This window comes from Myotis davidii, unplaced genomic scaffold (genome assembly GCF_000327345.1).
Source record: "Myotis davidii unplaced genomic scaffold, ASM32734v1 scaffold217, whole genome shotgun sequence".
NCBI classification, from domain to species: Eukaryota; Metazoa; Chordata; class Mammalia; order Chiroptera; family Vespertilionidae; genus Myotis; species Myotis davidii.
In genome coordinates, this window is record NW_006290034.1 from 5,634,244 (window position 1) to 5,660,467 (window position 26,224).

A 26,224-nucleotide genomic window follows, 5' to 3' on the forward strand; every position below is an offset into this window, starting at 1 on the left:
CCCGCCAGGGAGGCCTAAGAACCGGGATGCGAGGCGGCGCTGCCCGGGTATCCTCGGGCTCTTCGCGGCCCGGGCTCCTCCCCATTCTCCAGGCTCCGTTGCCTGGTGACGGAGCCCGAGAGTCGCGCTCCTCGGACGCATCGTGGGTGTCTGGCGCCGAGCTCAGGGGTTGGACACCTGACGCTGGCTTCCGGGGCTTAGATGGGCCTCAGAACTCCGGAGCTGCAAGGCTGGCGCCTGCGAACCCGGGAGGAGGCCACTAGTCCCACCGCCTGGAGCTGCGCTGCGGGGAGGCTCCTGCGCGGCTGGAGACCCCAGCCCCTGCCGCCCTGCTTCAGGCCCGTGACCTTGACAGTATCATTGGCTGGAGAAGCAAAGCGTTCATGCCCGAGATGAGTATTTAATTCCCATCCCTAGGGCTGGTCCTCGCTGAGTTCCGGACTAGCGGGAACCCCATACTCCCTCGAGGTAAGCGCATCGGAGCGGAATGGCCTAGATGGGGGCCGTGCGTGGGGTGGGGTCTCCAGGGTGCCCCCTCTGGAGAGTGGCCTCCGCCCCATTTATACCTGTGCGTCAGGGGCTCGGATGCTCGCTGTCCTCCAGGGGCGCACAGTGGAAGGAAGCCTTGTGTTTCCTCTTAAAGCCCAAACAGCCCTGTCAGCCTCCCAGTTCAGAAATCCCGAGGCCACTCACCTTACAGCACCAAGTCGCTGTCAAGAGGAATTTTTTTAAAACCAATTTGATCCTACTCCTCTTTCCTTTGAGAAATATTTTATCTAGTTCTTTGGATTAGAAATTTCTAACCAGACCTGTCTTTGGAGCAGTTCAGCTGTGAACATGAATCTGGTGGGGTTGGATTGGAGAGATAGAAGATTCATTGGAGGGCACTGCCCTTGTTAGCAGGAATTTCCAGAAACTAAGAAGATCCTTAATGACTCCAAAAAAAAAAATCAAAACTTTCGTTAGATTGTATTAGGTTGGTGTCTGGAGACCAAGGTCAGAGAGTGTGGAGGGTAACCGTGGGGGCTTGTCTATCCGATGCTGCGCTTACGTTATCCCAGGGCCTGGTGAGGTGGGCCCGTCACCGGGGCAGGAAGGGCTTGGAGGTCACACCTGATTGTCCTTGGCCGTGGCCCAGCCATGGGGACCATTGGAGCCTCCAGCTCCTCTGCTAGCCTTTTCTCAGATGGAGCAGCTGTGGCCAAGTAGGTGGTGAGTTTCAGCGAATCCCTACAGCTCAGCCTGGAGGTGACTCAGTGCAGGAGGCACGTCGTGCCCACTCGCTCTGATTGGAGTGAGTTTGTTAGGCCTGAGTCACAGGCAGCACGGTGTCAGCTGCTTGTGAGTTGAATGGAGTTCGGTACCTGGACTTGTGAGCGGGAACAGCCACAGCGCCTGCCCGGTGTTGCGGGGCCACCAACCAGAAGTGGGCACGTCCTCAGAGGGAGCTAAGCAGACTCAGGCTGCCTGGCTCCTGGGCCAGGGTTCTGGAGCTCTGACCCCTGGGAAAGGCAAGCAGGGTCAGGTTGGGGTGGGGAGGTGGAGGAGAGCTGCAGGGGAGGCTCTAGGATTGTGGTCAGAAAGGCCCAGTGCTCTTCATGTGCCAGCGCGGGGTGACCTTGGGCAAGTCAGTTTACCTCTGGAGCCTTGGTTTCCTCAGTAGAAAAACAGGGACACCTATGGTGCCTTTGCCACAGGCTTATTTTGAGCCCAGTGTGGACCTAGAGCGGGTGCTCATTAAGGGTGAGTTCCCTGCCTCTTGCTTTATGGGCCTTAACCAGAAGAGGTTCTTTCGCTCCCTGCCCTTGCTCCTTGGGGTGGAGACAAAGGAAAGTGACAGGGTTTCACACGTGAGAGAAGCACCTGCAACTTAGCTGCAAACTGACCTACTTCCACCCCTCAGTTCTTCCAGGAGACCCTGAATGGGGAAGCCTGAGTGAGCGCAGGGCTGGTGGGGAGCCTGGGCTGGGTCTGCAGGGTGCCCTGGGCTGGCTGAGACTCCAGCACAGACCTTGACTCCTTAAGATTGTCCCTGACTGTGGCCTGGTCCCAAGTTACATGCCTGCTGGGTAGACTACAGGGGCCGTTGCCCTTGGAGCAGGTCTTGCCACCCTCCTCCTCACCTGCCCCCTCTGTAGGGGAGTTGGAAGCTGCAAGACCATGGAGCGTGTTCCCTGCCTTCTCTGAAGGACTCGGGCTCTGGCTCCCTCCTCTGTAATGTGTGTAGACTTGGTGCTGAGCTGAGATGTGTTTGCCTCAAGAGTGGAGGCAGTGCTCAGTGGTTGACCATTGACCTATGAACCTGGAGGTCATGGTTTGATGCCCAGGTTGTAGGCTCGATCCCTAGTGAGGGGGCGTGCAGGAGGCAGCCAATTGATGATTCTCTTATCACTGATGTTTCTATCTCTCTCCCTCTTCCTTCCTCTCCAAAATCAATCAATCAATCAATCAATCTATCTATAAGAGTGGAGGCAATGGGATCCCCAGTGCAGCAAAAAGGCCAGCTGGCCCCGGGGACTCTAGCTTGCTCCTGGAAATGTGTGTGTGTGCATGTGTGTGGGGGAGGGCACATGCACCCTGGAAATCCATGCCCTTCCCATTGGATCTGGCAAATTCCAAGGTACTAGAGACAGAGGTGAGAGGACTCCTGAGAAGCAGGCACCTTCTGTCTGGGCACCTTCCCTTCCCTCATGCCTGTCGGATTTGCTGCAGGAGGACAATTCATCATTAATCCCTTCAAAGCTGCTAAGATAAGCAGCAGAATATTTAAAGGGAGGATGAATTGGGGCTTTTTTCCCTAGAAGCAGGTCTGACTTATCACCCACTCCCAGGCTGGGCTCAGGAAGTCCTCACAGCCACACATCTGGAGCCTGGATCTCCAGGGTGGGAAATAAACCGTTACTCGGCCCTGCAAAGCCCTCCTACATCAGCCTTCTTCCCTTCCGTCTCCCCCCCCCGCCCGCCTGCTGCTACTGTCCCAGGCTCTCAGAGGTCGGAAGCACAGTACCATGGGTAGAGCTGTTAGCACACACCCCCAACTCAGGTGGGATGGGGATCTGGGGGGAAATGCCTACTGTGAGCTTTTAGGAGGGGCGGGTGCAGGCCTGTACTCCAGAAGCTCACCCGGTCTTGGCACCCAGCGATCATATCCTGATTTTTACGGAGGCTTCCGCGCTGTGCTAAGTGCTTTATTCACACACCATCCTGTCTAATCTTTGCTACCATCCCAGGAGACCGATCTTGCTCTTGGCGGTTGTACAGATGTGGGACTTGAGGTTCAGAGAGGTTAAATAACTTGGTCAAGGTCACCCGAGTCGTGCGTGGCAACCTGAGAATTAGAACTCAGGTCTGTCGGGTTCCAGACTTCCTGCCCTTGACCACGATGTGATATGTCCCATTATTAGTTCTTTATAAATGTTTGCTGACCACCCAGGCATTTATCCAAACGAGATTGTCTGAATGCGTGTCCAGTTCTTTGAGCTCATGCCCTGAGAAAGGGGGCAGTGAGCCTCCGCCAATGGGAAGTTGGTAGAGAATGGACAGCCCTAAACTGGCAAGGTTGGGGAATGCGGTACGTGCTTGCACGAGGGTGGGAATCCAGAAGAAGGTCACGTCTGGCGTTCTCTTCCGGACTTCTGGCTCCCTGCCTCATATCCTCATAGGTTGTCAGGCCCGGGGCTGGTGCTGGGGCGATGAGGGGAGAGTGGGCGCAGACTGGATCCCTCCATTTGTCCAGGCCAGGGCTGGTGCTGGGGCAGTGAGGGGAGAGCGGGCGCAAACTGGATCCCTCCATTTGTCCAGGCCAGGGCTGGTGCTGGGGCAGTGAGGGGAGAGCGGGCGCAAACTGGATTCCTCCATTTGTCCAGGCCGGGGCTGGTGCTGGGGCAGTGAGGGGAGAGCGGGAGCAGCCTGGATGGTGCCCGGAGGAGGCCTTTTGCATCTGCGGAGTCAGGACCCCGGTGGGAACTGGGTGGGTCAGGTTTCTCTGCTGGAGAGTGTGAGCCAGGGCCTTGCAGAAGCGTCTGGTGAGACCCAGGGCCGCACTGCTAGCACTCCAGGGCTGTTCGCAGCAGCTGCCCGCATGGGCTGCTCAGAGGGATGCTGCTGCTCCCTGGTCTTGTCCCCTGGACAGCCCACCCTCCTCACCTCGGGGGCTCTGCCCCTTGTGTCCTTGGCATTCTGGGAAACTTGGCATCTGCTTCCTCCTGCTTCTCCATCTCTTCTCTCTCTGAGAAAACACCCTGAGACACAGGCCTACACTATCCTAGCCTGCCTGGCACCCCTAAACCACCTGTGATCTCGGTGGGAAGGTCCTGTAAGTGAGGGTGGATCACTGGAGCGTAGGCATTAATGCTCCCCCCACCCCCAGTGGATACCAAGAGCCTTCCCAGACACCCCTGCTTCATGGGCATCCATTCTGTGCAGATGCCTTTGATAACCACCCCTCCCCACCCAGCATGACTAATTTAAGAAATAAAAACATTGTTCATCTACGGATATATCTAGGTATTCAAAAACATAGATATTTACTGTGCAGTAAACTCACATGTGAGAACAGGAGCTCAGGTACAAGGTGACCAGGTGACTTACTGGACTGCATTATTCTCACTTTCAGAACCAGGTATATCCATTAGAGAACAATTCTGGGTCAGGTGAGTTCCGGGCAACCTGAGTCCCCAACTTGGGAGGTGGGACTTTAGGCCCTCATGTGGCCTCATGGGGCAAGCGTGGGGCCAGAGGAAAACACGCCCCAGCTCCCAGGCCCGGGGTCATCTCCCCGGCCACACTGGTCCCACCGAGCTGCCACTCTGCCTTCCAGAGCCAGCGGAGGGCTCATTTAAGATAAGAAGTTGCCTCTCACTGTGGTCCATCATTTCTAATTGCTGGTTTAATTAGAATTTCTGCTGAGTTCCTTGCACTGCTAATTTGCCACCTATTTCAGTTGCAAATAGAATTCATTGGTCCACACCCCACATTCAAACTAATTATAAGAGGCCGGAGCTCCAGTGGTTGTAAATCCCACCGCAGGTGGGGTGCTGTGTGATAAAGCTACCTTTCAGGAGATGTGGACAGTCACCTGGTGGCGTGGCTTCATCTGGTGTTTCCAGGTGAGCATTCCGAGAGGACACAGACCTCCTCCCCCAGGTGTGTCTGAGGGACAGAAAGTGGATTCTCTGTGCTGGGCAGCCCCTCACTGACTCCCAGGACGGCCTGGTGGGCGCTGTCCACGGTCCTGGCACACCGCAGAGCCCGCCTGTCTGCTGATGATGTGCGGAGTCCTTTAGAATGACTGGAAGAAATCCCCGAAAACTGCTCCCCAAACTACGTTATGTCATTGGTTTGGGAAAGGACCTGGCCAGGTGTGGAGGTCCTGCCTCAGGGGGAAATGGTGCTAGCTGGACTGTCCCGCTGTTGACTTGCTGAATGAGACTCAGGTGTATCGCTTTGCAGGGCAGCATGGTACGCTGGGGAACTTCCTAACCAGCACCACAGATGGGTGGCGTGTGGCCATAATCAGGATGCCTTCATCCTTTGGAGTAGCCTGGAGTAGCCTTGGGTGGAGGGTCCCCTCCATGGACCCCAGTGTGCCATACCCGTTGGCTCTTCTCTGTGGTCAGACATGGAAAAGATCGGAAAGCACTAGTGCATTGGAAAGGGCATGGGCTGCAGAGTTTGGGAGACCGTGGTTCAAATCCCCATTCTCCCACTTCATGGCTGGGTCCTCTTGTACCTGGTATTTGTCTTGCCTTAGCTTAGGCTTCTCTGTTTGTAAAATGAGGATTACATTGTATGCCAAGTTGTTGAGCGGGGAGGATCCATAACATACGTAAGCATAGTAGGTCTTCAAAGATGCTTGCTCCCTCCACTGTGTCCTGCGACCTGTTCCTGATAGGAGGGCTTTTCTGCCCAGCCCTCCGCAATGCAGCTCTGAAGGCTGGTGAGGAAACAGACAGACGTTTCCGGTTCTCGGGAGAGAGACATCCTGTTGGGACTGTAATTAAGGGTTCCTGATCCTATTCCTTCAAGTGCTCTTCAGCAGTCTGCTGGGGAGCTCAGGTAATTGGACACCCTTGGCTCCCTCCGCCTCTCTCTCTGAGACAAGAGAAAATAGTGGCTTTAAGAAAATCCAGGTCAGAGGATTTGGACAGAGGCTGTGGGGACCCATCTGTCACCACCAAGGGCCTCCCGGAAGGAGGGAAGAAGGGAGTGACTCCTGGATTTTAATTTTCACATCTGACTTTTAAAAATATTTGGCTTTCCAAATCAGGACAGGCTACTTGTGTGGGCCCTGGGGTGCCCTTCCTCACCTGGAGTCATCTGTTTATCTCTCTATTTAAAGCCTAAACCTCATCTACCACCCTGACCAGGTCACCATCATCTCTTACCTACCCCCCTTGTTTCTTCACTTGTGCTAGAGTGATCCCCCCCCCCCACATTATTTATTTATGTATTTATTTATTTTGTTAATCCTCACCAAGGATATTTTTTCCACTGTAGAGTGATCCCTTTTAAAGCAGGTGGGTCACATTATTCACCTCCTCAAACTGCCAGCAGCTTCCTGTTGGCCTTGAAAGGAAACCCAAAGTCCTGCCCATGGCCTCCGAGTCCTGCCTGCTCAGGGTTCTAGCTTTGTCCAGTCCCAGCATGTCCACCTTTCCCTTGCTCTGGCTGCTCTAGGCATGAGGTCCTTTCTTCTGGTCCTTGGGCTCATCCAGCGTGCCTGGTCCTGCCTCAGGGCCTTTGCACTTCCTGCTCTAGAAGACACATCCTACAGGGCAGGAACATTGTTTGCTCTGTTCCCTGCTCTACTAGGGCCTGGTCTGTAGTTAGTGTTCAGTAAATATTTGTTGAAGGAAGTAAGGGAAGGGAAGGAGGGAGAGAGGATTTTTAGAATCCCATATTTATTCTCAGCAGAAGCTCTAGTTCACAGAAGTCTCTGGGCTCCAGTCTCCTCCAGCCGGAGAGGGAAGCGGGAGGTCAGTTAGAGCACCAAGCCCCTGTATCCCACCACCAGCCCTCGCGTCCTCAGGCGCCTGCGTGTTGTTCACGTCAGTTCCAGGTCACTGCGGGGCAGTGGGTGGATGCGCCTCTGTTCCTGGTGGAGCCCATTTCCCTGTGTTCTCACAGGAACCTGGCACTGGTCTGCGGTGTGCCCCTGCATTGTCTCATTTTATCCTCGTGCAACCTGTGAGGTCGGAGCCTCAACCCCATCATTTCAGATCCAGAAGCTGGAGCAAAGAGGGGCTGTGTCCTTTTCCAAAGACTCACAGCTAGTACTGTGAGAGGCCAGACTCAAACCCAGGTTCCCCCAGATCCCAAACCCATGACCTTTCTGTGACGGTGTTGTGGTTCTGGGGTCAGATGGTGGTGGGGACCCAGGGCCTCCACTTTCTGGCTGTGTGCCTTATTTTATCAGTTCCAAGATGCATAGTTTTGAACATTGTCACACCTTAGAATCAGGACATGATGTGCAATCAGTGACGTCTCAAATCAGCTGTGGGTCAGGCGGTGGTGGTGACTTAGTTGCGTAAAATCCTTCCATTAGCCTTTCTGGTAAGTTCAAGAGAGTAGCAGCATCAAAGGGCCTTAAGTTCAGTGAACTAGAGGTCATTCATCCCTCTAAACATGTACTTCTTCATTTGTAAAATGGTTATCGCAGTGGTACCAACCTCACACACGTACTGGCGGGTTAAAGTACGCAACGGCTGCTCCACGCAGTGGCTGCTACAGAGTCAGTCCTCAAGAAGTATTGCCTGCGTGTTGCTCTTGTCCTTGTCATTATTGCTACAACCACTCTACCTGAATTCTAGCGCAAGGGTCAGGCGTCTGTGGGCAGCCGCGGAGCTGGTCTTGCTACATCCCCACCGGTACGTATTCCCCCACGTGAAATGGGAAATCTAAACCACAAGCTTTGGTTTGCACTGGCCCCGCCCACGTTTTCCAGTGCCAGTTCCTGCCCCAAACCCCTCCCGACCATCTGCCTGGTTTTTTGCTTCCCTTCCTCCTTGACTAAGAAAACAAAATATTGACTGCGGAGACCGCGCCTGGAGAGCATGACAGGATGGCTGCAGAAGGCTCACTGTGCCCGAGCCAGTGTTAGGAAGGCCCAGCGGCCCGGCCCGCTGGCACGCTCTGTGCCAGGACTGTGCCTGTCTGGTGTTTATTTCCCGGAGGTGAGGATGGGTGCTGTCCACCAGGCGGGGAAAGTGGGTGGCTCCTTTATAAGAAGCAAAAGTCAATGAGCAATGGCCAGACTTCTTTTTCCTTAGCTTTGAACTTCCTCTTGGGCCATCCGTGGGCATACGAGGTCTTGGGATCAAAATATTGCAGCAGAATGAGGGGGGATTAAAGCTGGAAATTACATCAGACTAGAAAATTTGGGGGGGCTCAAGCATCAGTTCATCTATTCACTCATTCAGTTCATTCATATCATATTTATTAGCATGTGTAATAGTACTAAGGATGGGGTCAAACCCCGCAAGCTGGTGAAATGGAGTTAGAGATGATCGCTCTGTCTGGCTTCTCGATCAGCTTTTCATTCTCTTTCCCCTCCTGTCCATGTGGAAACCAGGCCTAGTGGGTAGGTAAGCACTGTTCCCTCTTTTCCAGATGAATAAGGAACAGAAAGTTGGTGCCCCAGCCCCAGGGTCCCCCACACATGTGCTGCAGGCTGCGCTCCACCAGGGCCCCCTAGCTGGGCGCGCAGACCTCCTGGGAGGATTAACCGTCTCCTGAGGCAGATCTGTTGGCTCTCCAGGCCTGCCCCTATGTTTCAAAGGCGAAGGCAGTGAGTAGGATGTCAACCTAGGAAGCAGGTTGTTCCTGGAGGCTGGGAAGGCGGGGACTCTGGGACATCCATAAGGACCACGTTCTGCCCCACATGTGCCAGGCAGGACACTTAGAAAAGGAATCAGCCGGGTAAACAAGCAGCTCTACTAGAAAGGCAGATGGTAAAAGCGTAAGAGTGTTGCCAGGAGCCGGCTGCAAAGGGGAAAGAAAGGACATTCATTCTCACTTAGAGAATCACAGACACAGTCATGGAGGCCAGAGACAGTGGGCCTTGAGCTAGCTGCACCCTCAGGGACTTCAGTAGAGGCTGGGAGGATCAATGTCACAGGGAGCCGGAGCCAGGCAGTGTGGGATTTCATGAAGCTGCCTCTGAGGGCTAGAAGGAAAGCGAGCGGGAGCCTGCTGGGAGATCTGGACTAGAGCCTGCAGGGTGGGAAGGAGGGCGGATCCGAACACACTGACAGGTGACTTTGGATGGAGGAAGCGGGATTCGAGGTCCAGAATGGTGCTGGGCTCCCTGCCCGTGTGCCCCGGGTGAGAAACCCACGGAGGGCGGCCACCCAGCCAAGGCCAGGACCTGTCAGGAGCAGTTGCTCCAGGTGGTTCCAGTAAAACAAAGATAATTTGGAGGACATTGTATGCCTGTGACAGGAGTCACCTGTTTGGGCTCAGTGGAAGCCCAGGGGTCTGAGACAATTAGGAGAGCTGCTGGGGCCAAAACCCGCTGCCACATGGAAACTGGGAAGCCATCAAGTTCTCAGAGAGAACAGGACTCAACTTGCTTCCTTCCCAAGCGATTCCTCTTGAATGGGATCTTGGCTTTAGGGCCTGGGGACCGGGGGCGGGGCTCCCTGCTTTGGCTTGGGAAGGTGGCCAGATGGTAAAAGCGTAAAAGAGTGTTGCCAGGAGCCGGCTGCAAAGGGGAAAGAAAGGACATTCATTCTCACTTAGAGAATCACAGACAGTGTCATGGAGGCCAGACAGTGGGCCTTGAGCTAGCTGCACCCTCAGGGACTTCAGTAGAGGGGCTGGGAGGGGTTCATGCGGAGGGAGAGTAAAACAAAGATAATTTGGAGGACATTGTATGCCTGTGACAGGAGTCACCTGTTTGGGCTCAGTGGAAGCCCAGGGGTCTGAGACAATTAGGAGAGCTGCTGGGGCCAAAACCCGCTGCCACATGGAAACTGGGAAGCCATCAAGTTCTCAGAGAGAACAGGACTCAACTTGCTTCCTTCCCAAGCGATTCCTCTTGAATGGGATCTTGGCTTTAGGGCCTGGGGACCGGGGGCGGGGCTCCCTGCTTTGGCTTGGGAAGGTGGAGTACTCTTTCCAGAGCCACAAGACCCAAGGGCAGCAAAGCTAGGCATGTCCCATGGGCTCAGAGAAGCAGGGCATTGTGGGATCTGTAGTCCCCTCGCTGCCTGCTTTCCCCAGGATGGTGGCTTCTCCACTCAGCGCCCCTAAGGTTCCGACTTGGAAAATAAGCGATTCCCTTGAATTACGCGGTACAACCTTCCCAAGGAAGAGACACCCCGACTCCAGGAGGCGGGTGCTCAGAGGGCGGACCTCAGCCTTGCAGCAGGGCCTGTGGGCTGGAGGGACTCCCGCTTGGCCCAGGCCTGGGCTGAGCGGCCATCCTGCACCCCTGAGGGCATTGCTGAGTACTGTTATTGCAAAGTGGTGGAGCCCTCCCCCGGGCAGGAGATATTTTTACCTGTCTGCTTCCTAGTCGGTGTTTTTATCTTTTTAGGAAGATACACAATTCAGTGCTCAGGCCTGCCGCTCTCACGTGCTGTTCTGAGCTGCGAGCTGCACGGTTGCTAGGTGACAGACATGGCACGCGGCTTCCTGGGCCTTGGAGCCCGTCCGCGTTGTTCTTTAAGTCATGGAGCCTTTCCTTTCAGAGAACACCACGGAACCTCGTCTCCCGTGCTGCTCGACAAAGCATCTTTAACAGCTCACCCAGCTACTCTGGGGAATGATGGCAGTCCGGCTGGGCCGGCTGTCAGAGTGTCCCCAGGGCGCCCCACGGAACTCAAGGGAATCATTTAGTTTCCAAGTCGGGACCCTAGGGGAGCTGAGTGGAGAAGCCACCATCCTGGGGAAAGCAGACAGCGAGCTCTCAACTGACAGGGTGGCATGACACAGGCCCAAGCAGGCGCGGCGGCTAGAGCCTGGGGCTCACAGGCCTCACTCTCACCCACGTGCACGAGGGGCGCTCCTGGGATGTATGCAGAGCTGATGGGGCCTCAGAGATCATCCAGAACAACCCATTTCACACACAGGGAGCGCGAGACCCTGGGAGGTCAGGGCGATGGTGCCGTGTGCGAGGTGCCCTGTACCTTGCCGGCCTTCTGATACCTAGATGGGGGCTGTCTCCCCAACCTGCAAAGGGAGGACCAGAGAGGAATTCTGGGTCCTTCTCTACTTGGGTGCTTGTCCCAGCCTGTGCTTTGGGCTCATTGGCTGGGTCCACGTTGGATTCCCATGCACTGGTCTGCAAGCTGACCTTCCTTAGCATAGGGACCCCAGGAGAGATGGGGTGGTGGGGAAGGGAGGGTTGTTCCAAGTCGCTGCTGGCCCCACCTCCCCTTTAAAAGCACAGAGAGAGCACAGGCATGAGGAGGCCTGGGTGCTGACAACTGTGCCACCTGGGCAACGTCCTATGTTCCCTCCGTTCTAGGTGCGAGGGATCCAGCAGCAAACAAATAAGCCCAATATTTCTTCTTGTGGAAGTTACCCATTTCTCCTAGAAGGGCCAGGTACTAAAGAAAAACAGACATCAGGGCCAGGGGTGGTCCTTGCTCTAGAGAGAAATAACAAGGGGTGACTGCGGGGTGGCAACCTGGAGGGCTGCTATTTTAGGCTCCAGAAAGGCATCCCTGAGGAGGACACATTTGAGCAGAGGCACTCAGAAAATGTATGTCAAGTGAGCAATGGAGCGATGAATGAATGAATGCATGAATGCATGAATGAATGAATGTAATGGGAGCCCTCAAACCCAGGTCCGTCTGACTTCCAGGCCCCTGATCTTCACCACCACCACCTTCTTGCTGTGCCCATCCCCGAGGAGTCTGGCCCAGTGGCTTTGGGCTGTTCATTCGCTCTCTCTGGGCCTCAGTGTCCCCATACATAAAATGAGGATGGTACTAGGGTCCCTCAAGCTTTCATATTTTTAGTACCAGACTTGGGCATTGTCATCTGAGCACATTCACTGGGCTCGGGAGGTTCAGTCGTGGCTGCAGCCCAGCCCGGAGCCTCAGCTTGCGCATACACCAGCACTTTGCATCCTGCAGACCTGACGGCATGGGAGGCCCCTGGGCCCCATCCTGCAGTGCAGGGTGCTGGCACGGCAGGGATGTCTTGAGAAGAGGGGAGAAGCTCAGCTCGCATTGAGCTGTTTCTTGTGGTTTCCCTGATGCTGCTCTGGTTCTCTCTCTGGCTTTACCACAATGTGCTGATTTTGTCCTTGAGCCCTCCTCGTCTAGAATGATGCGCCTTCCCCGCCCCCAGCCCTTTCTCCTGTTGGTGACCAGAGCTGCCACTCACTAGCCTATTTATGGGGAAGCACGCTCTCCAATGGGTCAGCATCAAGATAAATTCTGCAGACTTGCGGAATCCCCCTTGCTTTGCTTCAGTTGTGGCAGGATGTGCAGTAAATCAAACCTAATGCGTTGCAGATCGCCCTGATCAGATCCTGCTGCAGGCGGCCCTGGAGACAGGCTCGGGGCTGAGGCACCCTGCCGACTGCAGTCTCCAGCAGGACCTGGCCCTTCTCTCAGCTCCAGTTTTAATCAAAATTCTCGGTGTCAGCTGTAGGGAAGGTGGGGCAGCTAGACGAGCAGCCATTGCAGATGCCTCAGGTTCGTTCCATTTAAGTGCCCTGGGGACCGGGACCTGCTGGCAGGGAGGGGGAGGGCCTCCCCTGGCACAGTGCCCTAGGGCAGCATTTGCTTATGTGGCATGGGCAGGACAGCAGCCCAGGGAGGCTGAGGACTGAAGGGTCCGTGGACACACACTCCCACCTGGAGCATCTCCAGGACGCAGTGGGATATTCGGCTGACCCGCTGCAGAGTCCCAACAGAGAGTCGTGTGTATTCTAGGGAATTCTGGGGTCTCCTAGGCAAGCTGGCTCTGTCCCCGTCTCCCCAAAACCCAAGACCCTGAATGTTCCTGGGCTGGCAGTCACTAAAGACTCACTGTCCTCACTGATGTGGTCCAAGGCCTGGCCTGGGCGGGTTGGCTAACCCCGCAGACCAGCGTGGACAGTTGTCCCCATCGGCCCGGCCTCCTAGCCTCATTGGCAGGACTCGGCTGGGCGGGTCCCCTTGAAGTTCAGTCTTTGCCCGAGTCAGAAGGTGTGGGCCAAGGCCAGCAGGGAGGGCAGCTGGGCACGCTTCTGCTGTGCAGTGACCTTGCCCGGCTGCTTAGGTGGCATATCCGAGGGGAACAGACAGGAGCTGGCTTCCGGAGGCAGCTCCTCCCGTAGTTCAGCAATTACAGAGCCGGGCAGTTTACATCTCTGGGAAGATGCGGGGCAACTGCAGGCCAGGTGTACATGTGTTTAATTTTACATTCTCGGACCTCCGCTTGATGAGGAAGTGCTTTGAAATGTAGCAGAATGCGGGACCCTTCAAAGGATTCACTTCCTTGGTGCTTTATTTTCTTAAGGGGAAGCATGAAAGACAGATGAGAGACGGCAGGGGAGCGTGTTGCCTCCCCCGCCCCCTTGTGGAGACATAATCTGCTGTAAAACTGCCGCTGAAGGATGGAAAACCAGCTCTTGGCTGCAGTGGCCCTCAGATAATGTCATTGGTGAGCGGGTTTGTTGGCACCTCCAGGGCTCTGGTGCCAGAATCCTAGCCGAGCCTGGTCAGCGCTCCTGCCTGGGGAACGAAGGCGCAGGGCCTGGTGTCGGGGGTCCCGTGTGAGAACTCTAACCCTTTCCCCACCAAGTATGCATATCCCTGTGAATCCCCTGGAGATCCTATAAAAATACAGAGAAAGATTGAATAGGTGTGGAATGGGCCTGACACTGCATTGCTAGCCAGCCCCTGGATGCCGCTGGCCCACGACGTTTTGAATAAAAAGACCCTTCCTAGAGAAGGTCGCCGCTGGCTTCCCGGGTCCCGGCAGGGGTTCAGGCTCCACAGAACAGAGAGCGTGGACTTGGCTGAGCCCCGGGAGCGACGGCTGTGGGACCCAGGGGGGCTTGAGCACTTGGATCTGCATGTGGGAAAGAGAACAGTGGTGCCATGGGCAACCCTTGCTTGGGACTTGGCGTCTGGTGTGGCCTCTTTTGCCTGTTAGATTTGCCCTTCTGAGGGTGCTCAGATAAGGCCTGTGGGAAACTGAGTCCCGATGGGGAGGAGGGCCAGCTCAATAGCTCATGCCACGGACCAGCTCCACGTGTGTGACAAGGAGCTGATTTAGTTGGTCAGGCCAGCCAACCCTCCCCTGCTCCCCTGGCTTCACAGGTCCCGGATGAGAAGGTGCTGACAGCAGTCGAGCCCCACCTTCTCTGTGTGCTGGGGAGCAGGGCCCGTGGCCCCAGTGTCACCGATGCCGAAGAACAGCAAGGTGACCCAGCGTGAGCACAGCAGCGAGCATGTCACGGAGTCGGTGGCCGACCTGCTGGCCCTCGAGGAGCCGGTGGACTACAAGCAGAGCGTCCTGAACGTGGCGGGCGGGCCAGGTGGCAAGCAGGCGGCGGCGGAGGAGGAGCTGGACGCCGAGGACCGGCCGGCCTGGAACAGCAAGCTGCAGTACATCCTGGCCCAGATCGGCTTCTCCGTGGGCCTCGGCAACATCTGGAGGTTCCCCTACCTGTGCCAGAAAAACGGAGGCGGTAAGAAGCAGGCCTGCCGGTCCTGGGGTGCCCTGCGCATGGACTGGGCTGAGGGGTGAAAAGGACCCCCGCTCCCCCGCCCTGGGCAGAATGGGAACCCCTGTAGGTTGGAGCTTAGCGTTGTGGAGTGAGACCCCCAGGAACTGCTAAGCGCTAAGAGCTATCAAGAACCTGGGCAGCCAGGGTTCAAGTCCCTGCCAAGCCAGTCAGCTCTTTGCATGCAGCCTCAGTTCTTTGTTCCTCATCTGTAAAATGGGAAGAATAATTACATGTAGAGTGCTTATAACATGGTGTCTTACACATTGTAAAGAGCAGCTTCTGGCCCTTATATTAAATGCTTACTAGGTGCCTAAGCACTTACTGGATTTTAGTCTGAAATAGATGACACAGCTGATATTTGAGCATCTTGGAATAATCAAAGCATCAGTTTCATGCGGTTCAACCATTGAATCCCCTCAACAACCCCATGTTGTTATCATCCTCATTTAAGAGACTGCAGAACTGAAGCACAGAGAGGTTAGGTAACTTGCTCAAGGTCACACAGCTACTGATAAAGTCAGAATTCAAGCCTGGACAGCTTGGCCCCAGGGCCTGCGCATGCAATCACCACACCTAGGAGGGGTCCTCATGCCGCTCACTGAGTTTGAATCCCCTAGAGCAGCGGTTCTCAACCTGTGGGTCGTGAACAATGAAAATACATCCTGCATATCAGATATTTACATGACGATTCATCACAGTAGCAAAATTACAGTTATGAAGTAGCAATGAAAATAATTTTATGGTTGGGGGTCACCACAACATGAGGAACTGTATTAAAGGGCCGCGGCTTTAGGAAGGTTGAGAACCACTGCCCTAGAGGCCCATACTCTGGTATCAAACCTCTTCTCCCCAGAGTCTGGGTCTCAACACCCCGAGGCAGTCTTTCAAATCCCAGGAATAACCTGGGGTGGGCCAGAATGAGACTCAAAACTACACTGAGACATAGACTGTTAGTGACCCAGGAGACCTCAGAGACCCTGGGATCCAGTCCCTACCGCCATCCTCTGCGGAAGTTGCTACCCCCTGAGCGGTGCTCCCTGCTGCTCAGGCTGATGGCCTGAGGCTCTCACAGGCTGGGACATCAAAGGAAATCCAGGTGTGTCCCTAGGTGTATTTGCTAAGGTGGAAGAGGGTGCATTTCCAAGTGATTTCAACAAGAGTTAATGTGGAAAAGCACCTCTGATGGCCCAGAAGTGCTGCCCCAGCTCACATCCCCCAAGCACTGTGCTCACTAGCGCGGCCTCGGCTGGTGGGGAGCCCAGCAGGCAGGGCAGCGCCTGGGCCTGCTGAAGGGGACGGGGCTGAGTGAGGGTGCCAGGTGGCGGGTGGCCAGTCTGCTGAGGACCCCTCTTTGGGCAGCGTCCCTCGTGGCTTCCCTGGTTCTTCGGGGAGAGGAGAAAAGCAGCCACAGAAGATGCCAACCTACTTCTCTGACACCCCAAAACCCATCTCCCTGCACATTTTGCCACCCGAGGACATGGGGGTGAAATACACAACCAGTTGGCTGTGTCCCTTTGCTGTCCTGCAGGTCATGTCTCTCCTCTCCCGTTTCCTGAGCCCAGGATCGAGACAGAATAGGTTATAAGACTGACCCGCCCTCCTGTTAGGGCCGTGATGGGGCTGCTGGTCAGTGACGAGTGGCATTGATGTGTGCATGTGTGAGTTAGTGAGCTGGCTGCTATGTGTGAGGCTCAGTGGGTTGCCTGCCCTGGAAGCCTTTCCCAGTTAGTTAGCTCTGTGGTCAGCTGGTTTTGTCTGGGGGTGTGGGGTGTGTGTGTGTGTGGGGGGGTCTGTGCGTGTGTGTGCGTGTGTGTGGGGTGTGTGTGTGTGTGTGTGTGTGTGTGTGCACGCGCATGTGCGTGTGCTAACATTGCTCGTGTGAACCTGAAGGTTCTGCCCTGGCTCCCTGGATAGCGTCTGACCCTCTGTTGTCCTGACGTCCCCTCATTGCGTATGCCTGGTACAGATTAGATAACAGCTGACTGTTGCCCAGTGCCAGGTCTCGTGCCCAGGAGATGCCCATCCCTCAGGTTTGTTGGTAGATTGAGCACATATTGGGGAGCATGTGGGATGTCATGGGATGGGGGCAGAGCGGTGAGGCTGGAGGGTCTGTTGGAGACTCCCATCTCACTGGGCTTGGTCTGGGGGTGCTGGGTGACCATCAGGGCACTGGTGACTGGTGCTGGTCTGGTCGTGTTAGGCGGACAGGCAGGGCTGTGCCAACAGCATTGCTAACAGGGCTAGGTCATTGGCACAGCTCTCGACGGGATCGCTCGTCTGTGTCCAGACAAGATTTTAATTTTCCTGCTAAATGCCCTGTCACTGGAAACGAGATTGTCTGGTGTGAAGCCCAGGACAGAGTTTAATTTATCATCTGGAATCTTCAGCGATTCCATTCTCTCCTAATGATCTTCCCAACTCCACTGTCCTGAGCTGCTCATTTCTCCCCGCTCCTCCCACTTAGCTATAGACTCATGGCCACGCTGGTCAGACCTGTCTCCCTGCGGAGCCTCCACTTCCCTAGAGCTGCCCTGCCTGGCCCTGGGCGGGGTCTGTGCTCCGGGGCCACTCCACCTGGGCTGCTGCTCTGTAGGTGGGAGGGTGGTGAACAGTTGTCCCCAGAGTACATCGCTGGTCAGTGAGTCTGCTGGCGTGCGACTGGATATGTGGATTCTGAGAGGCAGTACAGTGTCTGTCTGCCCGCCTGCCTGTCTGTCTGTCTGTCTTTGGGTCTAGCCTTGTAAGCAGGAGGCATTGATGTACCTTGGACCCTCCCTTCGTGTTTCCGGTGAGGGGAATCCGGAAAGGGGAGGGTTTGGGTGACCGGAGTGGTCAGCCACACCAATGAGCCAGACCATCCCTGGAGGGGCACAAGGACCAGGGTGGTTTGAGATGATTGGAGATGGGGGCCGGACGGCAGGACTGGCTGCCAGCCCTCCTCACCCTGGTGCCAGCCTCAGACACCTTTCCACACGCACCTCTCCTCCCAGGTGCCTACCTGGTGCCCTACCTGGTGCTGCTGATCATCATCGGGATCCCGCTCTTCTTCCTGGAGCTGGCCGTGGGCCAGCGCATCCGCCGGGGCAGCATCGGCGTGTGGCACTACGTGTGTCCCCGCCTGGGCGGCATCGGCTTCTCCAGCTGCATCGTGAGTCGGGGCTGGCCCCGGGCCCTTCCTGGGAGGCAGAGGGGCTGCTCTTGGGTGCAGGGTCTCCAACAGGAGTCCTGGGCCAGGGCCAGGACAGGGAAGGAGCCCCTCAGCGTGGGAATTGCTCCCAGCTGGTCTCGGGACCGTTATTTCCGAGACTGGAAGTTGTTGCCACTGCCTGAAGCAGGGTATAAACTTGGGAATGTTATGAAGGAGGAAAGGCCAGGACATGTCACAGGGGGTGCGGGGACATCTCTGCTGGAGTTCAGGCACATGGAAGCCACCCCGTACTCCGCTCTGCTTACCAGCCCGTAGCTCCCTGCGAGGGAGGCCCTTCCTCTTTCTGTGGGTAAAGAGGATGTTAACTGGGCAACTGGGTGGCAGGAAAAGGCAGCCCTGGGCACGGGCATCCTTGTCATGTTGCTGTGCTCATGGGCAGAGCTGGAGGAGGGTCAGACAGGAGCGCCTGGAGGGGTGAGGCTTTGGCACAGCGGGAGGCAGGAGACCCCTGGACGGGGAGCTCTGTGAGGCGCTCGGCTCATCCACAGGCCTGAGTAGCGCTCTGGGGAGGACAGCGAGCCTCCCTTAGGGATACAGCCCAGGTGCCCATGCTCACCTGGGACAAAACGGGGATCTGTTTCTGGAAGGGACCGAGGATGCAGAGCCCGGGGGAGGGTCTGTGCAGCTGCCTCTCATGCCGGGCATCGCCCCTGCACAGGTGCAGGCGGCTGCACACAGCCCACTCCGCTGGGGCTGCCGTGAGTGGGAGGGGGTCCTCTTGGACTGAAAGCACACAAGTAAAGGAGTGGGTGCCCCTCTGTATCCCCTAATGTGCTATGGGAGCGTCCGCTCCTGCACACCAGGGCTCGGGTGAAATCAGGTGAAGTCGGTGGAGCGAGGGGCCCTCGGCTGTCTCACGGGCCAGCAGGTCACTGGTGCATAGTCATATCGCTGCCCCGGGAGGTGGCGGGCCTGTTAGGGTCCATGCAGCGCGAGAAAGCACTGCTTTCAAAGAAGCGCCCGGGAGCCCCAGTCAGTTCTACCAAAGGTCATTCTATCGCTTCCAAGAAATGAGAGGTGACATTCTCCTGGAGATGAGAAACGAGAACTGACGTCTTTGTAGAGGCGGCTGCAGACCGTCCAAGGGAGAGGAGTGTCCCAAGAGAAAGGTGGGCACAGGAATCCAATAAGAAGCATCCAGAAAATCCCAAAAGGCACCCCAGTCTGGGCATAGTGACTATGGAGGCAGAGCTGTGCGGGTCCCACGCCCCGAGGCAGCTCTGACACTGTGCAGCCGAGGCATCGGGAAAGGGCAGGTAGTGCTCTCAGCCTCCTAGAAGAACGAGAAACTGGAAAGGATTAACATGTTATGCGTTTATTGCTTAAAGGAGAGACTTTAATATGGGCAGCATTCCTCGGTGGATTCTTTGAATACCAGATGAATGGAGGGTTAGGAGGGGCCTTGGCTGCTCCATCTCCTCCCCGCTCCTCCTCCTCCAAGGCTGTGTTCTGCCCAGCCTCCAGTGGGGGTGGGGGTGGGGGTGAGAAGGGAGGGGTCTTCCTGCCGCCCTCATGACCCCTGCCCTTGGGCCCTCGTCCTCAGGTCTGCCTCTTTGTTGGGCTGTATTATAATGTGATTATCGGCTGGAGCATCTTCTACTTCTTCAAGTCCTTCCAGTACCCACTGCCCTGGAGTGAATGTCCTGTCGTCAGGAATGGGACCGCGGCAGGCAAGTACGGGGGCCCCTGAATGTGACCAGCCGGGGACCCCAGCCAGCCCTGTCCCAGGAAGGAGTCAAATGAGCCAAAGAGGCTTAGGCACAGATTTGGGATTGCATTGACCTGCTGTGTTACCTTGAAGAAGACACCTGCCCTCTCTGATCCTCCTTTCCCCTTCCGATGCCCTCTCACCAGCCTGTAGTTCTTAATGGGATTGAATAAACTAGTGAGTGCAGGTAAAACTCTGCAAATGGGGACTCTTCTTTAGTTGTTGTCCACTACCCTGTGCTACTCAAATACCATCCTCTCCTGAAACAGTTTTAATTTGTATGTGCTTTCCATCAAAGCCTGGATGATTTATCCCACCTCACAGATGGGCAAACTGAGGCCCAGAACAACTTTCCCATGGTCACACCACTGATTTAGCCAAGGGAGGGAATCCAGGTCTTCTGCTCCCAGCTCAGGACCTTCCCGAGTTCTGCCTTACCCTTCCTGCCCTCCACAGATGGGCATGGGCAGGGGGTGGCATGAGCAGGAATATAGATTAATGAGTCCTGAGGCTTCCCAGGCCCTGTCCGGAGCCCAGGAGTCCTCGGGGTCTTCGATCCTGGCTAACCCAGAACAGGCACAGCCCGCTGCCTGGGTGGGGGTCCAGGCCCCGCCACTGAGGCTCTCCTGTCCTTGCAGTGGTGGAGGCGGAGTGTGAAAAGAGCTCGGCCACCACCTACTTCTGGTACCGAGAGGCCTTGGACATCTCCAACTCCATCTCGGAGAGCGGGGGCCTCAACTGGAAGATGACGCTGTGCCTCCTTGTGGCCTGGACCATCGTGGGCATGGCCGTCGTCAAGGGCATCCAGTCCTCGGGGAAGGTGAGCTGGGGGGGCACTCAGACCCACAGCCTGAGGAAGGGTGGAGGGCGGGGGGCCAAGGGATCCGCGTCGCCCACACAGGGTCCTGTCGGTGGGCTTGGCCTCCGGGTGACTCGGGATGAGGTCACAGGCTCCCGAGGAGGCTCTGGGGTGTCATTGCTACAGCGTCGTTCCTGGGGACAGATCCTCAGAGGGCTCACAGGTCTCTGCCGTGCAGACCCGCAGAGCCCATACACCTTCTCCCCCAGTTCATTCCCCCCCAAATATGCTCATGCTTCTTTGTCACCTGTCACTGTTCATGCACTGCCAGAGTTGGAGAGGACGTTAGGGACCCTGCAGCCCAATCCACTCATTTTTCAGGGGAGGAAACTGAGGCCGAGGGAGGAGAAAGCACCTCCCGGAGATCTTACAGTCAGTCTGTCCGTCCTGGAGCTGGAATGAGAGCCCCGGCTGGCTGGCTGGGGCCTTGGGTTCTTTACCAGACTTGATGAGCAAGGACGCCCAGCCTTGGGAACAGCAGCGTGGTCTCAGCCACTTCCTCTTCCCTCTCTGGAGTTTAAAATTGTAGCCGACCCTTTGTGGCGCTTGGCGTATGAATGCCGGTGATCCACAGCCACCTTATGGGTTAGGAGTTACTGTACCCATTTTATAGGTGAGGCAATGGAGGCACGCCGAGGCTAAGTACATAGCCCAAGGTCACGGGCCTCCTAAGTGTCTGGCGGCGGACACGCACACTCCTGACGGCCACACCGCCTGCCCGGCGGTCCTCCTGATCTCTTTCAGTGCAGCGAACATGGCGTGAGCATCTTCTTCGCGTGAGGCTCTGTGCCAGGCACATGGGGATGTGGAGACGTGCAAGAAACACACATGCTAGAAAATAGGACATGATTTATAATCACAAGAGGCAGGACCTTCTTCTGATGTTTTTGCTTGGGAGCCAGGACTGTAACCTCCTGGAGGCCTTCTGTCAAAGGCCTCTAAGGACAGGGGAGACCCTCAGGGGGTCCGCTGGAGCCAGGGACAGAAACGCAGGCTCCAGACATGAAAAAACTGAGGAAGGGAGAGCAAAGGGTTCCTCGCCCCCTGGGTGCCCCGAGGGGTTGCGGGGGCTGCAGGCCCAGCCATACTGACTCCAGCTTTCTGGGCTCCTGTTTCTGCCTTGGCTCCAGGCCAGACATGCGGTGGGGTTGGCCCCGTGCCCAGGGTCCCGGGCTCTGCTTTCTGCAGCTATCCGCGGGGCTCATGTGCCCCAGCTGTGAGGGGGAGGGCGGTGCCAGCTGCAGGAGGTCCCTGTCCCACGGTGGGTCCCTGTCTTCCCTGCAGGTGATGTATTTCAGCTCCCTCTTCCCCTACGTGGTGCTGGCCTGCTTCCTGGTCCGGGGGCTGCTGCTGCGAGGGGCCGTCGATGGCATCCTGCACATGTTCACGCCCAAGGTAGGCATCCGGGCACCCCAGCTGCACCGCTCCGTCAGCCTTGTGGGACATAACACTCCGGAGGACATGCTGGGTGACAGGCCCTGGAGGGATGCCCTGGGGACGGAGCATGGGCCCTGCCCTCAGGGTCCCCAGGAAAGGGACAGCGAATTTATTTGGGTGGAATCAGGAGCAGCTTCAGGGAGGAGGTGACACGGGAACTGAGCCTTCGGGAGCAGGTAGGATTTCATGAGTGGCAGGAGGACGTTGCAGTCAAAGGAACCGCGTGAGCATGAGTGTGAGAAGCACTGGGCGTGCTTGAGGGAAGTCAGGCTTGGCTGGAGCACAGGGACAGGGAGGGGGGATTCATGGGTGCATCTGTGACAGCAGAAACCAAGAAGGTGCCTCAGAGAAGGACGCTCCCCGGGAACCACGGCTTGTACCCAGGTCAGGAGAACAATGTGACTATTTTATCAGAGACAATGGACCACATGGATAGTGACTGCCCTCAGCGACTCCATCCTCATCTCTCCTGCCCGGGGCCCTGGCAGGGGCCAGGCCAGACCACTGTGCCCGTTTCACACGCCCGCGCAGGCGTCCTGAACATGGTCACCCAGGCTTCCTCCTCTGCCCACCATGTGTCCCTGCCTCTCTTCCCTTTTAGACCACTGGGCACAGCTGGTCCACTGAGGAGCAAGAGAATGTCAAATGCAGGTTGGGATGTCCTTGAAGGTACCCCAAGCAATGGAATTAGTAACCCCGTGGGTGGGCTGAGAAGCCCACCCCCAAATGCCAGCTGACCAGCCACCAGCAGGGGCCGGTGAGACCCCAGCCCATGGGCCTAGGTCAGAACCCCCCCAAGTTCAGGTCTTAGCATTGGCCCTCAATAGTGCCATGTCACACGTGTGGCACACACACAGGCACACAGTTACACAGAAAGTTTGTGCAGAACACAGAAGAGTCCTGATTCAGTGAGTTTGCAACCCATCCCCTCCCCACTCCCCATGCACAGCTGTGCACAGCTCCCGGTGTCGGGGGTGGCAATGTGCAGGACACACGGCTCCAACGCCGCCAGACCGCAGGAGCCGGCCCTCGGCATGCTGGGAAGTGACTTCTAAGGTTTCCATGGGAACCACCGCGGAGGTCCACTTTACGAAGCACTTAGTGAATCTCCGGAGGCATGAGTGTGACTCGGGCCACGTGGCTGGCGCGGGTGGTTGTGAACACGTGGTGTCTGACAAAGGAGAAAAATGCAAACCTGCTTTCTTTGGGGGAAATTAGCCCTAAGAAGAAAGCCGACTGTTTTATGAATGACTTCAACTGTTTCTAGAAGCTGCCTGATGTGAACAGTGAGTCAGTTTTACTTTACGGAGCTTTGTGAGCAAAGGACAGACCCCAGAGATGGTGGTAAATGTGGAGATGCACCAGGTCTCCAGATGGGCCCCTGTTGGTGGTGGGAAAGCGGGGGTTTAATTCCAGGAGCAAGGGAACTGGACTGTGACGCCGGCTGCTGGGCCGAGCACAGACAACGCTGCTCCCATTTGATTCAGACGCTCTTTAAAACATCTTGTTGTTTTATCTCAGGCATATAAACACACATACTTAATATACAACAAACATTCTTAGGAAATAAAATACTACAGATGCCCTATCGTCATAGCTCACTCTGATCCCAGACCCTTCCTCCCCAAAGGTAACCACTGTCCTGAATTGGGGTTTATCCTCTACTACATTAAATTTTTTTTTGTAAAACATATATGCATGTCCATAAACAACACATAGCCATTTTGCGTACTTCTAAACTTTACATGAAGAGCATCATATTATATAAACCTTGTTTTTATTTTTGCTCAACACCTTTGAGATTTAGCTATAATGGTATTTGTAGCTCTAGTACATCCGTTTTCACCGTGATATAGTATTCCACTGTAGCACTAAACTCAAATGGATTTATTCATTCTCTGGTTGACCATCGTTTAGGTTTTTCCCAGTGTTCACCGTTGCTGGTAATGCTACAGTAAACGTTATTACACAGGTCTTCATGTGCACAGGCCCTCTGGGTGTATGTGTTGGGGAGCGGAATTGCTATCCCAAAGGGTATGCATAGCTTCAGTGTTCCTAGATGTTGGCCAAATTGCTCCAAAGAGGTTGCGTCTGTTAAAACTCCCACCAGCTGTGTGTGTGAGTCCCAGTGGCTCCACATTTGTTAGACTTCAGTTATCATCAATCATATGGGTGCAGGATGGTTGATGTGCATTTTGAACAGCAGTGGCGGGGCGCTCCTTTCCAGCACCTTTTCCTGGAGTTCAGGAAACCGTGTAATCCCACGTTAGCAGGGGCCAGAGTCTTCATGAGGCGAAGTATAAAGAAATAAATCCAGAAGGCTCTGGAGGACCCAGGTCCCCAAGAATCAGCAGGCGTGGCCCCTGGCCACTGAACCTGGTGACTTTCGGTCCCGATGAAATCTGTGGGGTCCATCTTGAGACCTTGCCCGCTGAGCAGTTATGGGGCAGCTCCTGCCTTTGACCCTGGAGGGATGTGTTCAACAAAGAAAGGGGGCCTGAAGGTCAGCCGTGTCTAAAGCTGCCCAGAGATCAGGTCATGAGGACTGAGAAACGGCCGAAGCGCTTGGCCACCGAGGGGTCGCGTGATCTCGACAAGAGCAGTTGAGGTGGTGGCGTGCTGGGGACAGTCTCGTAGTAATGGGTTCATGGGAACATTGAAGGTGAGAAATTGGAGACAAGGGATTGAAACCACTTATTTTCAGTTCTGCTGTAACAGGGCACAGACATGAGAAGTGGGGTGCTAACTGGATAGGGCCATGGGATCAAAGGTGTTATTTCAGAATTTTATATAAAAATAAGCCATCAGACCCTGCTGGTGGGGATGGAAACGGTGCAGCTGCTCTGGAAGAACAATCTGGCAGTTCCTCAAAAGGTTAGGCAGCGTTAGCATGTGACCCAGCAGCTCCCCTCCTGGGCACACATCCAAGAGAGCTGAAAACATGTGTCCACACGAAGACTTGTACACAGTGTTCGTGCACCATTGTTCTCAACAGCCAAACAGCAGAAGCAGCTCAAGTACCCATCAGTGGACGAATGGAAAAGGGAAGGACGGCCTATCCATTCGATGGACTCCTTACCCAGCCATCAGAAGGGGTGAGGTTCCCATCCATGTGTGGGTGAGCCTTGAAGACATTATGCTAAATGAAGGAAGCCATTCACAAAGACCACATGTCGTATGATTCCATTTACACGAAACATCCAGAACAGGCAAATGTGTACAGACAGAAAGCAGATCAGGGCTGCGTTTGTGGGCAGGTTGGGGGAGAAATGGGGAGTGAGCGTCACTGGGTACAGGCTCTCTTTTTGGGGTGCTGAAGATGCTCGAACATTGATGATCATGGCTGCTCCATGTTCTAAAATCTAGTGTGGTAATGGCTGTTAAGTTGTGTTCTGAGACTCTGTTTCCAATATGGGGGGGGGAGGTGCTCCCCACGCCTCCAACAAGCGCTTCTCGGAAACCAGCTGGGAGTCTGAGAATTCAGCTCAATTCCACTCCATTCTGAAACTATCCAGAGGTAGCATGACATCTCCCAGGTTAGGAGTTCAGTCCTCAAGGCCGCCCTCCCCAGTCGCCAGTCACAAGCCTGGGATGTCACCTGGACTTCTGACCTGCTGGCTAGAAATAAGAGGTTCCCACAACCCCCTCCTGGGGTTCCATTAATTTGCTAGAAAGGCTCACAGAACTCAGAGAGACGTGGTACTACATCACCGGTTTATAATTAAGGATATAACTCAGGAAAAGGCAGATGGAAGAGCTGCTTGGGGCAAGCAACGGGCGCAGGGTGGGAGCTCCCGTGCCCTGCAGGTGAGCTACTCTCCCCTCATCTCCACGTGCTCACCAGCCTGGAAGCTCTGGGGCCCAGTCCTCTTTGGTTTCTATGGAGACTTCCTTACGTAGACATGATTGATGGACTCATTGGCCACTGAGGACGGATTCAACCTCTAGTCCCTCTCCCCTCCCTGATGCTGGGGTGGGGGTGGAAGTTCCAACCTTCTAATCACTGGTGGGTTCTCCTGGCAACCAGCGCCCCCCCCTTAGTTAGGGTCCTCACTCACCTAACACAAGGCACCTTTATCACTCTCCACACTTAGGACATGCGAGGGTTTCAGGAGCTGGGAGGGGACTGTGGATAAGACCAAGTGTCTCATCGTCACAGCACCGCAGCGCACAGCTCTGAGATGTGCTAGAAACCACTGGGTCACACACCAAACAAATCCAGGAAAGGGCGAGTCCATGCCGTCAGAGAGAAGGCGACCAGCGTCCTTGAATAAGCAGGAGTGATGGGACCCCGTGCCCCGGGGGGAAATTGGTCTTAGTGGGGAGCACAGCCTG

The 26,224-nt window shown here is 55.7% G+C and overlaps 1 protein-coding gene across 1 annotated transcript in view; it reads left to right on the forward strand.

The window, feature by feature from the left end:
* Positions 1-158: 158 nt before the first annotated feature.
* SLC6A17 (solute carrier family 6 (neutral amino acid transporter), member 17) overlaps positions 159-26,224 on the forward strand; it is a 35,125-nt gene continuing 9,059 nt past the window's right edge. Inside the window, exons 1-6 of the mRNA XM_006762984.2 lie at positions 159-468; positions 14,268-14,638; positions 17,668-17,825; positions 19,429-19,555; positions 20,232-20,413; positions 21,737-21,847. Coding sequence (XP_006763047.1) covers positions 14,353-14,638; positions 17,668-17,825; positions 19,429-19,555; positions 20,232-20,413; positions 21,737-21,847 — 864 coding nt within the window. The 5' untranslated portion in view covers positions 159-468; positions 14,268-14,352. The remainder of the gene's footprint in view (positions 469-14,267; positions 14,639-17,667; positions 17,826-19,428; positions 19,556-20,231; positions 20,414-21,736; positions 21,848-26,224) is intronic.